General features: G+C 40.4%; 1 protein-coding gene across 1 annotated transcript in view; it reads left to right on the top strand.

Annotated features, from left to right (window-relative positions):
- The first annotated feature begins 3504 nt into the window (after positions 1 to 3504).
- The window catches only part of LOC113234010, a 74226-nt gene continuing 63125 nt past the window's right edge, over positions 3505 to 14605 (top strand). The window contains exon 1 of the mRNA XM_026469237.1: positions 3505 to 6357. Coding sequence (XP_026325022.1) covers positions 3505 to 6357 — 2853 coding nt within the window. The remainder of the gene's footprint in view (positions 6358 to 14605) is intronic.

Here is a 14605-nt window from a genome sequence, read left to right as displayed (position 1 = left end):
GAAGGGTGGTGTTGCAGGCACATGGGACTTATCAATCTATGTTTAACGGTGTCAGGCGCAGTGGCAGTGCCCGCTCTGAGTAGTACTGCAACTGTCATGAATAGGTTTGTCGCTTACCATCAGGCGCACGACTTGTTGGTTCCGGTCACTTGATATCATTAAAAAATACTGTAGGTATATTTTCTTGACACTGGTATAATTCCTTTAATTAACTATTGGATTATTTACTTCAAATGTGTGTTCCAGCTGGCCTTTACGAAAAAATAAATAAATTTGTGACTAGAAGTCGTGGAAAGCTCGCGTGTGGTGTCGTGTTACCGGTTAATTGCATTGCCTGCGCTCGCGCCGCGTGTTAATTTATTAATTCATTACTCGCGTCACTTGATCCGTGTTTATGTTGTGAAACTGATATTAGGAGATTTTCACTTTGAAGTTTTGTCAGGAATTCTGTAGGCGTAGTATTTTGGTTTTAAATTTCATCATCATCGTCGTCTTCAACGCATTATAAGTGCCACTGCTGGACACGGGTCTTCTTTAAAAGAGACAGTCTAAGCGGTAGTCCACCACCCTGACCCGTTGCGAGTTGGGTTATACTATATATACATATACGATTTTTTACAGATTTTATTTTGATGTTATCATTCACAGTGCGGGTTTCACTTTGCATTCAAATAAATACTCACTTTATTTTATAGATGTTAAGATCTATATTGCATTGCTATCTCCAAAGCTCACGCTACGTAGCTCCTTCAGCAGCTGTCTATCTTTCAAAGAAATATACCTTATTGTTGAGAAGCTAAGTAACAATTTTTATCGCCCGGCAGCATAACCGACGCGACTTTGAAGTGCGTTCGGTGCAGCTCGACGCCGTTCGCTGCTCTTTTGCATTTTTTGGTTAAAAAATCTACCCTTATCTCATACAATATAACGTTTATGTTGCATTGCTCGTTTTAACGCATCGCAGCGCCTCCCACCTGCGGGAGAAATTAAAATCATAGTATCGTGAAACCATATAAGCTGTTGTGGTCCCGGTACATAAATCTGGTAACCAAGAACAAATAACTAATTATAGACCTATTTCGTTACTGCCAGCAATATCTAAAATATTAGAAAAACTTATTAACAATAGACTTGTCTTGTATTTGGAGAGACATTCCATATTATCTAAAACACAGTTCGGTTTTAGATCTAAATTATCGACATCTGACGCCGTGCATCACCTTACGAATTTTGTAGCAAGGGAACTAGACAAGGGTAACAAAACTGTGGGTATTTTTCTAGACCTAGCGAAGGCTTTTGATACAGTTTACATCCCTGTGCTGTTACAGAAGCTTGAATCGCTTGGTATAAGGGGCATACAGCTTAAATTACTCGAAAACTACCTGGAGGACCGATCCCAATGTGTTAAAATAGGTGACATTCACAGTTCTGATCTGAAGTGCACTTCATTTGGAATTCCTCAAGGAAGTATTTTAGGACCAACACTTTTTCTGATTTACATTAATGACCTTTGTAACCTAGATTTACAAGGTGGAAAGATCATATCCTATGCTGATGATACTGTTCTACTCTTTTCTGCAAACTCTGACAAGGAGGTATACGACTATGCACGGCGTGGATTCAATATAGTAAATAACTGGCTCCAACATCATTTGCTAACACTAAATACGGATAAAACTTGTTTTATGCAATTCCATATGCGGAAATCAAAGTCATTTATATCTAACCCTAAACTATATGCTCACCATTGTTTTGACCCTACTAACAACCTGTGTAAATGTCCAGACATTGCTATTACTAACAAGATAAAGTATTTAGGTGTTATATTAGATGACATCCTATCCTTTAAACACCATATCGAAGCACTAAGCGCCCGACTCCGTAAGTTAATGTTTGTGTTTAAAAAACTACGCGTTTCTGCTGATTTTAAAATAATCAGGCAAGTTTATTATGCATTATGCCAATCATTAATTACTTACTGCATTACATCATGGGGTGGTATAGCTAAAACTACTTTACTAATCATTGAAAGAGCCCAGCGAGCTGTCCTAAAGGTTTCTACCTACCGCCCTTTCCGTTACCCCACTGACCTTCTGTATAAGTCATGTAAAGTATTAACTGTAAGGCAATTATTCATTAAGTCCACAGTCCTCAAACAGCACGTATTGCTCCCATATATTACTGAAAACACTAATAAAAGACGAAAAGATATTGTCTGCCCCAAAATTATATCATCAAAACATACTTTTATTTCAAGATTTTTTGTGTTTCTTGGACCATTTTTGTACAATAAATGAAACGCCAAATATTCCATTTATAATTTCTGTTGCTTTAAGGTAAAGAAAATTCTCCAAGAAGCTCTTCAAAATTTGTCCTATGAGGATACAGAGAATTTATTTATTATCGTAAATTAAATGTTGTCTTGTTTAAGTGTACATTTTTTATTTTATTTTTTTTTATTGGCAATTTATTATTTAATTGTTTAATTTTATTTCATAAGATTCTCATAAAAAGTATTTATAATATTAATAGTATCCACATTTATAATTAGTAGTACTTTTTACCTGAAATACAGGAATTTCCTAGTTCAGGTACATGTGTTATTTTTACATTAAATCGCATAAGTAGTCTTTAGTTTTCTCTGTACATTATGTTACTGAATAAACAAAACAATATAGCCTGACAGAGCTATGGTTGATCTCTCAGACGTCTGTAATAAAGTACATAATAAAGGAGACACTCATAGCCCCGCACTAGGGAAACCCTGTATCGCAAGTATCATGTGAGTATCCACTCACATAGACAACCACAAATTACATCCAAACTCACGAGAGAAATAAATGTAGGCCATAAAAATATTTCTCTCTGTGCGTGGCAGTCCAGCTTGGAAGCCGTTCGGCCACGGAGGCAGTTCCTTGTACATCGTCATTGTATCGTATACACCACAATCACTCCGTCAACGACCTCTGAATGAGAAACAACCGGCCTTCTATTAAGTGACCACCGGATTTCGTTATGTAGTGTTGCATACGAAGTTTTAATAATAATAATAGTAATAATAATAATAAATGTTATTTTTTGAGTTTCGTCACTTATTACGATACGGCACGTATTGTTCGCCGATTCTTGGACCTGAGTCCCTGACCCCGGCCGACTATGCCATAGCCGGAAAATACCGCCTCTCCCATTTAAAAATTCAAAATTAGTCTTTTAGGCCTTGGGAGAGGCGAGAGTTTAAAATAAACATAATAATAATAATAATAATAATAATAATAATAATAATAAAACGGCGTAGGGATGTGACGACCTCATCGCCCACTGGTGGAACGGCACAGTGAATATCATGTCACTTTACCGTTTCAGTAGTGCAAACAGTCAGCGCTTGAGTTCATTGATGTACAGAACCGTGTCAAGGAACTGGTCTCAGCGTTAAATAGGGTAAATAACGGTCTCCCCGGGGTAAGTGAGTGAAAGCCCCGGGTGTAAAATTGCTCATCGTAAATGATGGAGCACAACAGTTACGATGAGCGAATAGGGCCGCTTCCCGGGGGTAATCGCCGGGGCGCGCCTGGAGCTGGGGCTGGGCGTGGCAGTATGCGGGCCCCCAGCCGCGGCAGACTGGCCCGACCATCCGGCCAGTCTACTCACGATCCATCACCACCAGTTGGCATGGTATCGGCAGGGGCTGGGGCAACTCGGTCCCAGCAATCGGTACCCGCCTCTGGTGGAGTACGGCGCCGCATGGCATGGACGATTGATATGAATAAAAATGCCATGCGGGCCTATTTTAGGGCCTCAGGTTCGGGAACCGGACGGACAGGTTATCGAGCAGTAATGTACCGCGAATTTCTTCGGCTGGAGCCAACTTTGACCGTCACAGAACAAAACCTGGCGGACCGGGTTCGGTACCTACAGCGCTCAGGACTTTTTAGCGCTGCCGAACTCGAGCAATTACGATGCGAGGCTGTTCCTCCACTGGAAGAAGAGCCACCCAGGCTGGAGCGCTCTCCTGTTCCCAGCAGGGAAGTTCACAGGGAACCTAGTGCTCAGCAGCCGGATACGGGTGGTACTGAAAGTGATTGGGGAACAGTCGCCCTGGATTTGGAAGCGTTGAGGAGTAGTCTGGAGGAGACGATTCTGGAATATCGCCACGTGCCTCTTGAGCGAAGGCCACGGCTGCCTCGAGTGCCTCTCAGTATCAAGGTTCGGGATGCCGTTGGGGCCATTAACAACATGCTTCCCTCATTTTTAGAGGAAAGCGCAGACCTTTGGGAGACAGACTCAATTCTCTTCGCTGCCGCAATGACTGTGTGTCAATTTGTCGGCGTCAGGATGCCGCCAACAAGACCCGGCGGTAACCACCAGGTTGGCAGCACTACTCCTAGGACTAGTACTAAGCCAGCCTGGATGAGGCGAATTGAGGGTCGTATAGCATGGGCCAGGGTCCTCATCGGCAAACTGACTAGCTTCAGATCAGGCGTCACAAGGCCGAGAGTGATGCGCTTTGTCCGAGAAGCATTCCCCGGTGAGAACATTTTTGTAGACTCACCGGAGTTTGCACGAAAACTGACAGGGCGCATTGATGATCTGAAGCAGAAGATAGCTGCTTGGGGCAAGCGGATTCGGCGATATTCCGAAAGGGTGAAGAGGTATCGGCAGAATCGTCTCTTCATGAGTGACCAAAAGAAGTTTTATAGGACACTGGAGCGTCCTGATGTGGTCTTGACGGGTGAGCGTCCGGACAAAGCAGAAGTGGTCGCCTTTTGGCGAAGGCTTTGGTCGCAGCCCGTCGATCACGAAGAGGGTCCATGGTTCGAAGCGGTCGAGAGAGCATGTGCAACCATAGCGCCTATGAATCCCATCAGCATATCCGAAGAGGATGTAGCGGTAGCGGTCCGTAAGGCTCCGAACTGGAAAAGTCCGGGACCGGACGGACTGCATCATTATTGGCTGAAGGGGTTCTGGTGCTGCCACGCTACTCTCGCTCGTCAGTTCCAAAGTGCCCTTGAGAGTGGGACGCTCCCAAACTTCTTAACTACTGGGGTCACTCATTTAGCTCCAAAGAGCGATGCTACCGTGGATCCATCACAGTATCGCCCCATAACTTGTCTTTGTACAATATACAAGACTTTAACATCTGTTTTGAGCTCCAAGATAAGTCAGCACATTGTTGATAACAGTGTGATGTCTGAGGCTCAGAACGGATGTAGGGGCGGTAGCCGCGGTAGTAAGGAGCTGCTCCTCATCGACGCGGTCGCTGGCCAACTTGTCAGACGCAACCGTCGGAATTTCTCCGCTGCCTGGATAGACTATAGGAAAGCGTTCGACTCGGTGCCCCACTCATGGCTCTCGAGGGTCCTCGAACTGTATAAAATTGACAGTGCAGTTCGACACTTCCTCGGGCAATGCATGGGATGTTGGAGAACGATCCTGAGTCTGGACGGTCGGCGGATGACGGATGCGGATGACCGAATAGAAATAAGGCGAGGTATTTTCCAGGGTGACTGTCTGAGTCCACTGTGGTTTTGCCTGGCCCTGAACCCTCTGAGTACTCTATTGGAGAGGTCGGGCACAGGCTTTCAGTTTCGGAGAGGTGGGCCGCGAATGCCTCACCTTCTCTACATGGATGATCTCAAGCTATACGGCCCCACAGCTGACAGATTGACGGAGCTGCTGACAATCACCAACGATTTCAGCAGTTCGGTTAGGATGGAGCTTGGGATCGATAAGTGCGCGGTGGTCCATGTTGAGAAGGGACGTGTCATGCATTCTAATGGCATTAATATTGGCACCAATCACCTGCGGGTACTCTCCGAGACTGAAACATACCGGTATTTGGGCATGTCGCAGACCATCGGTGTGAAGGAAGCAGACGTGAAACAGGGTGTGTGCGAGGTTTTTTGTGGGCGCCTGAAAAATGTGCTAAACAGCTATTTGTCAGGCGTTAATAAGATCCGAGCTTATAACTCCTGGGTCATGCCTGTTCTGATGTACACATTTGGCGTGCTCAAATGGACTCAGACGGAATTAGATGCTCTGGATAGACGAGTCCGCACGACGATGACCTCTCACCGAATGCATCATCCGAGATCGTCAGTTATGAGATTGTATGTCCCGCGGAAGTGTGGAGGTAGAGGCCTATTAAGTGTCAAAACCATGCACAACCGCGAGATATGCAGTCTCAGAAACTACTTTTTGACGATGACGGATGACGTGATTCGTGGAGAGGTCACATGTGATAAAGGGCTAACTCCCTTATCGTTGGCCAAAGAGGAATGGCGAGACCCGGTGGTGCTTAGCACCTCTGACCGCGAGTCCGTATGGAAAGAGAAGGAGCTCCATGGGAGGTTCTTCAAGGTACTCCACGAGCCTTTTATGGATCGTAAAGCCTCCCTACATTGGCTGCGTTTCGGGGACCTCTTTGGGGAAACCGAAGGTTTTATCTGTGCAATACAGGATCAGGTTATCAAGACGAGGAACTATCGGAAATATATCCTAAAGGACGGCACAGTAGACATTTGTCGGGCATGTGGCCGTCCCGGAGAGTCACTTAGGCATATTGTTTCCGGTTGTTCCGCTCTTGCTAACACTGAGTACTTGCACAGACACAACCAGGCAGCCAAAATATTACACCAAGAGCTCGCTCTCAAGTACGGACTAGTGCAACAGAGGTTGCCATATTACAAGTATTCACCGGAGCCAATACTCGAAGATGACCGCACCAAAATCTATTGGGATCGATCTATTATCACGGACAGGACTATTCTTGCGAATAAGCCTGATATTGTGATATTGGATCGATCGCAGTCGAGGGTATTTCTTGTGGACGTCACCATCCCGCATGACGAGGGTCTCGTGAAAGCTGAAACCGAGAAACGCCGGAAGTATCTCGACCTGGCGCACGAGATCACCGACATGTGGGATGTGGCCTCCACTGAAATAATCCCAATTGTTTTGTCCGCAAATGGGTTAATTCCAGTAAGCCTTTCTAACAGCTTGAGGCGGTTGGATTTCTGTGGCGTGTCGCTTCCAGCACAAATGCAGAAGGCGGTCCTGCTCGATACGGCACGTATTGTTCGCCGATTCTTGGACCTGAGTCCCTGACCCCGGCCGACTGTGCCATTGCCGGGAAATACCGCCTCTCCCATTTAAAAATTCAAAATTAATCTTTTAGGCCTTGGGAGAGGCGAGAGTTTAAAATAAATACGATAATAATAACGCTCACAATCAACATAGCCCCGCACTAGGGAAACCCTGTGTCGCGGGTGCCATGGACACACACATAGACAACCACAAATTACGCCCAAACTCACGAGAGAAATAAATGTAGGCCATACAAATATTTCTTCCGGCCCGGGAATCGAATCTGGGACCTCTGTGTGGCAGTCCGGCATGGTAACCGTTCGGCCACGGAGGCAGTTAAACACTTTTTGACAGAAAAGGACATTGTTCAGCAGGTCTGAGAAAGAAATGGTTCGAGTAGCATTTCAATGGATGCTACTAAAAAGACAAATATGATTTACTTCAACAAAAAGCTCTGTTTCGTATACAATAAAATGTGCTTACGGATTTAGTAAAACACAAAATCAGCATTTGTTCCGTTATTTCAAATTGCCAGCATAAGCTTTTTCACTCATCGACCGTGTCGTAAAGTTAGGGACAACACCCCATTGATCTGTCGTAAGCACCGAGACCCGACGTAATGCAGAGGCTAAGCCTCTTTAGTGTCCGGAATCTTGCCAGGCGGGATGAAGAGGCTCCGCTATACTAAACTACGTCCTTTACGAGTTCAAAATTGATTTGTTTTCAGCATTTGATTTTTAGCATGAAGGACTTTTAGTTTGTGTTGAGTATCGTCTTATCATAGGTGTAACGTAATTATTTTATGTTAATATTGCGTCAGATAACCAATTCTACTTGGACTCAAACTAAGCCATTTCATGTACATGTATGAGTAAGTTATCAAAAGGGCTCGGCTCTGCAGTGTACGCGATTAAAAAAATAAGGAAACTTTCAGACGTCGAAAACGCTAGATTGGTTTACTTCAGCTACTTTCACAGTCTAATGACATACGGCATTTTGCTTTGGGGTAATGCCGCCGATGTCAATAGAATCTTTGTCCTGCAGAAACGTGCAGTTAGGGCAATTTACATTCTGGGCCCCAAAGTATCTTTGAGAGATAAGTTTAAGGAAATTAACATTCTTACACTAGCCTCACAGTACATTTATGAAAATGTAATTTATATTAAAAGGAATAGTAATTTATTTATGAAAAATAGTGACAGACATAACATTAATACGAGGAATAGAAATAAACTAGCTTTTCTTGATAGTCGTCTTCACAAAGTCAAAAATTTATTTAAGGGGCAATGTATACGCTTCTATAACAAGATTCCGGTTGATATACAAAATTTGCCTTTCACGAGGTTTAAAACTATAGTGAAACAAAAACTTTATACTAAAGGTTATTATACAACTTCTGCGTACTTGGATGACAAAAATCCGTGGTAGTAACCCGTTTAGCTCATGGAGGTAGTCTCGATCTCTGATGTTTCAAATAAAAGAAAAATATTGTAAATGTTATTTACAAAGAGCAACCCCTAGAGTTTCTTGCTCATTCTTCTCAGGGGAATCTGCCTTACGAATGAGCGGTAGAGTTTAACCATTGTGACGATTTCAAGTGTAATAATGCTTACCTATGAAATAAAGATTTTTTTGAATTTGAAATTTTTTTAATTTTACTATGAATACCAGAAACAATTTAGAAAAAATGTTTCCCAAATGGGTCTTCCGAAACTTTTTATCTAGCGCCCACAGTTTTAACCGCTGGTAGATTAAGATGGTCTAAATATTGTGGCGCTGGTAGTGTGTATTGTTGTTAAATACAGATTTTTTCTATGATATCATGCGAGACGAAGAAGTCATAATAGTAAGCCATACTATCCATGACATGAGCTTTAAATCGAAAAGATTTGAAGACTACTGCCATTACGACAAGTTGATAAGTCCTATGTGCCTACAATTTCACCAGCATTACTCCTTGACCGCAGAGGTACGTCAGGTACTTCCCTATTGCTATTAAAAAAGGGTCGAAAATAATAAATAAGATAAGCCATTTGTGAATTTGGATGTGTAAAACACATTTACAGTACGACCAGCTGCGGAAGACGCTAGACGATGCAGACACTTATGCGATCATACGTTACAAAATACTTATTCTAGTGAAGTATATATTATTATTCGTTGTCAGATTAAGTAGTGGGCAATCGGGAGTACTAAACCATAACTTTCCACACCAGCAATAATCAAATGACGGTCCGAGCAGTGGAGAAACGCCTTAAGTTACTTAAAATTTTCTACCCGGACACAGATGGCTACACTGCGGGCGGTGCGGTGCGGCGAGAATGCCGAAACAAGGCTTGTGAATGGTTTTATTATCCGGTCTTGACCCAGTTCTGCGAAGCCACGTGCTTAATACTGCACTGGATGAAGAATACCTGGACATGTTGGTATTATCGATCTTATAGCATTACTTATGGCCATGATGTATACGCTTCTATGTATATTTTACTTTATACAAAAGATTATTGTGCAGCTTCTGCGTATTTGATTGGCAAATAATCCATGGTAGTGGTCCGTTTCGCTCTTTCAGGTTGTCTCGATATATGTATAAATGGTACTGTGAACAAATGTCTTTTTTCAAAGAGAATTTCTTAATCATTTTTCTCGGGGGAATCTGCCTTATGAAAGAGTAGAGTAGCCTGGTCTAAGAAGACGCCTTAAGGTTTGAGACGGTGTAGAATGAAAACGAAAAGTGTTAGAAAATCAACAATTGTTTTAGTCCCCTACTAGATGGACGGATGACCTGGCAAGGGCGGCGGGTAACTGATGGATGTACGACGCGTCCGATCGGCTGGTCTGGAAATCTTTTGGAGAGGCTTACGTTCAGCAGTGGACGTCTTCCGGCTGACATGATGTTGATGATGAATTAATAAATTAGTGCAAACAACACAGATTGTATTGAGAGCATTTAGTCCAATCTTCACGTGTATACATCTCTTGGCAACTTGGGCACCTGCATATCTTTCTGGTAATGACATTTTCTGTATTTTTTGTCTTATTTTTTGTAATAATTCAATATTATAAAAAAATAGTGAAAGAGTACACGCGGACTCTTGCAACATATTTAGTTGGGTATTTTTAGGCTTACACACTTCACCAATTTTAGAACAAAACTACTACTAACCCCCATATGTTGCAAATAATCAGAATCCTTTGCAGTTTGATCTCCAGACGTGTTTTTTTAAGCAATTTGGTACAAAGTGAGTTTTCAAAACATAATTATGTTTAATTTAGTCTTTGTGACAATTTGATGATATCAAAAAGTTTTAAGCAAATACATAAAAATGTTCAGAATTACGCAGATTAAGTTTGCAATGATTTTTTAATATGTTTCCGCACAACGATCTCCATTTCCCAGCACTACAAAATGACACTGAAGTTAGTTGCGTATTGTAAACAATTTTGCGGCAATCGATATTGCGTGCTCTTATCGGATGTGTCTTCCTAGACCAGACAAGAAAGACAATTTTTTAGTATTTTTTTAAATTGGTAATTTTAGAACTCGCTTGTCACCTGCAATTTCAACTATGTAAGCAAATACTTGCTTCTTTCTGTAGCCTGTAGCAGTGTCCTTAAACTCCATTGAAACCCATATCACCTGTGGAATAGCCCAGTGGTACGTGCAAATGTTTTTATTATCCGGTCGTGACCCGGATATGGCCGGCTACCACCTGTAGGGTTCTTTGATTGGAAAGCGAGGTTCGTTTTATCGCACGTTTACGGCCTTTCAAATGGCTCGTCGAGTATGTATTTAGCTTTTATTTTAGTGTTTCTGAGTTGAACACTTTTAATTCCACCATTCGATATTTACAAAACAGTTATGTTATTCTGGTCGTGACAAAATAGTGAGTTGCTTTTTAGTGTACTTATTAGACAAATAGATGCACTTTTATTAAGAAGAAGACATATCCGTTTTTCGTCGCTAGTGCAGATGTCTCAGTGTGTATTCTGCCTCTACACAATATGCTGAATGAATGGAATGAATGAAATTTAATTTTTTGCACCTAGTATTGAGTAGTAGTCGAGCTCCTTGTGTAAAAGTTAGTCCGGGGAAGTTTTTTTAAATTAAATGCACTTGCTTTTGATCACCACCTAGATCTGGAACAAAAATAGGATCTATGATGGAACGAGCTCACCCAGGAAATGCCTATTCAGTTGCACCTTGAAGATACTCGGGTTGTAAGTGCTCGGAAATACAGTCGCAGGCATAATAAAAAATGATGAAGAGCGCTTAGTATACCTGAGGAGTATATCGACCAAGTAAGGATGAAGTACCTATTTCTGCCATCAAGCAGTAATGTGAGCATGACTGTGTTCTGCTTTTGAAGAGTAAGAAACTACTGGGAATTGGGACTTGTGAGTTTTATGCATCGAGTATATAACCCCCTTTTCCAAATCTTAAAATTATCTATAACTATCCTAGGTGGTAACGCCAAATAGTTTATGTCTGAGCATATTGGATCTCCTTTTCCTTTCCCATCCCAATCCTTGCTACGCCAAAGCCCCATAAATCGCCGTGACTTGAAAATAGTGTGTGTGATGTTACCACATTCGTACTGAAAAATCGGCATACGGATCATGTCATATTTTGGATCAATTATCCGCATCTGCGTCCGGCATTAAGTTGACCAAAGAGCACACTTTATACGCCTTAAAACTGTTATATCTATAAACAGTCTTAATATGGTATAGATTTAGATAATAGTTCTCTATAAATGGTTTTAGAAAAAAGAAATTGTTCTTATAGACTTATTTTACTCAAGTTAAAATTTTAAAACCTTCTTAATATCAATCAACTTAATTAAGTGTAATCTCTCTTAAGATAAGATTAGTAAAATTGTTCTAAACACATCCAATAAAGTCTATTAATACTTTAAAAACTAGTGTTCTTAAGTTTATTCTAGATATATTTAGTTTATAGACATTCTGTGATAGCGCGTCTTCAGTAGATTTCATTTAAAAAAATACTACAATTAGGGTTTTTACTCTATTGGACGTTGTAAGAGTTCATGCAAAATGGATAAAGTAAAGAATATTAAAATATCTGGTGGAGATGGTGAACCTTGGATATTAAGTCACATCAGCGTTGCCAATGCCAATTGTTCAAAATCCCCAAAAATCACGGTTAAAATCCCCAAATTTGAGGAGAGCAAAGTTCATATTCCCCACAAATTCCCCACATCTCGAGTTTTCATTATTTATTAGAAATACATCGCTTAAAAACATAATAAAGAATTAAGAAACTCAAAATGTAAATCTTTAAAAAAAAAGTAAAACTAATTATAAAATTAGATGACCTTAAATCGTTTATTTATTTTAATTGATTCAACATTAAATCCGTAATCAGTCTTTGAAAAAAAAAATCATTTTTCTTTGCCTTACAAAATTAAGTAAATTGATTATTTGTTGTGCATTTGGTGATACTATGTTAATGTTAGAAATAATCAATGAGTTTCGACCTATATTTAATATTTGAAGTTGACGAGTGGTAAGTTGTGGTGTGGAAGTTGGTAGTAACTGCTCGGCTTTGTTTATCAATAGCTGATTTTGTTTTGCTTCATACCTGGACTGGCCTAAGCGGGAGAAAGAATCGCGAACTCAACACGCACCGATTGGTAATTTTACAATTTAGAACCAAGTGGTCTAATAATATTTTTTCTATTTAAGCTGCTTGTTAATAATACGAGAGATGTGCGATGTTGAATAACACGTCGATATAGTCCATCACAGTGTTTCTAACAGTAACGATCAAACTAGCGATGCATCAGCAATTGATAGATTAAACGAAATGATAAAATGTTAGAATCCCCACATTTTCCTCACATAATCCCAATCCCCACAAAATCCCCAATCTAGTTGAAATTCCCCACAATTTGGGGAATTCCCCACAAATTGGCAACGCTGGATACAATAGTCGTAATATTCTTTCTATTCTATTTAATATTCTATTTCAAGTCATTTCGCGCTTTCTAACCGATTAAACATTCCCCGAAAAAGTCAGAAATATTATATTTAATTTAGCCATGTTGCAATTTTGATAGTTTATATTTTGTAGGCCATTAAACTTGAAATCTATTAGTATTAAAAGAATTGCGTCTTATGTTCGTAACGCTTTAGTATTTTGGTTTTAAAATAGCATTACTAAGAAAACTAGACTCATATCATAGACTATACATTATCTAAAAATTGCCTACAAGACTAAATAAAAACTGTCTACATTCTACAAATGGTCTTTTACTAGAATGCTAAAGGGTTACTTGAGAAAAAGATAAGAATCACTCTTAAGACTACCTACAGATAGTTTCTCAAAGCACTCATGTGATCTACTAATAATGTTGTGCCCACTTTTACTTTAAATTATCTAGAAACCTTCTTCGAGATGTCTTGAGGGAATTCGAATTGAATTAAATTCTATTAGATATCTTTTAGTATATATTTAGATATGGGTGTGCTGCTTGGGTGTGTACGCAAATTTTCTTATGATGGTGTTATCGGTGGTCGCATGTAAAGAGGTGAAGCAGTACGAGCCCTTCGACGTTTTGGATATAAAGGTCACCAACCTTTATATCCAAAACGTAGCGCGGCTTCCCTTCCTTTTGCTTTGCGAGCTCACCTATCCCACAGCTCTCCACGAGCTGTCGAAGGTTTTTTTTCTTGTTATAGCGTCACCACTAGGTTTGTTTAGCATTTATATTACCTGTTGTATACCTATATATGTATATTGTTACCTTGTTCTGTAATACTTACTTTACTGTTCTATGTTGATTTTGTATTTTTTAGTGAACAAAAATAATATTTCATTCATTCAGTCATTCGTTAATATTAAAATGAATATCACATACTCTGTTATTTTACTTTTCAAAAAACTCTTTACCTAAAATAAGCAAATGTATTTAAGTGAGCAAAGAGGTCAGACAGGCAGAGGAAACAAAACACGAACAACTTCAAGTTGTTAAAAAATGCACAAACACTCGGTTCAAGTCCTCGACGGTGACGGCGAAGAGTTGAGGGGTGAGGAGAGGGTGAGGGAAACGGCGGTTACAGGTGGCCAGTTACTCAGAAGTTTACGGGCTGTTTGTTTTTAATATAATATCTGTTTTGACTTTTGTATTTGATGTCAACAGAGATGAGACTCGGTAGATTTTATATAGTACAAACTGTTGAATTGTAATAGTATAGTTTACGCATTCTATCATTGTAGTTCTAATAAACAAGCCACGTTAAAATCGCAGAGATTTCTATCTGCGAGCTCTTTAATGTCTGTGCGTAAATAACTAAATATTTAGTTGTCATAGCGTCTGACACGGTTTGCCAGTAGACGTTGGTTCGAATCCGGCTAGATCGGAAGAGTTTTTTCTAAGTGTTCGATATTTGTATTATAACGATACTAGTGGAATAATTTCACATAAAAATAATTGAATATCATGTTAGTGACACATCCTGACATTAAGTAAACTGCCTCCGTGGCCGAGCGGTTACCATG

This window comes from Hyposmocoma kahamanoa, unplaced genomic scaffold, assembly GCF_003589595.1.
Source record: "Hyposmocoma kahamanoa isolate Upper Pololo Valley unplaced genomic scaffold, ASM358959v1 81, whole genome shotgun sequence".
In the NCBI taxonomy this organism is placed as follows: domain Eukaryota; kingdom Metazoa; phylum Arthropoda; class Insecta; order Lepidoptera; family Cosmopterigidae; genus Hyposmocoma; species Hyposmocoma kahamanoa.
This window is presented reverse-complemented; position numbering and strand designations above follow the sequence as displayed.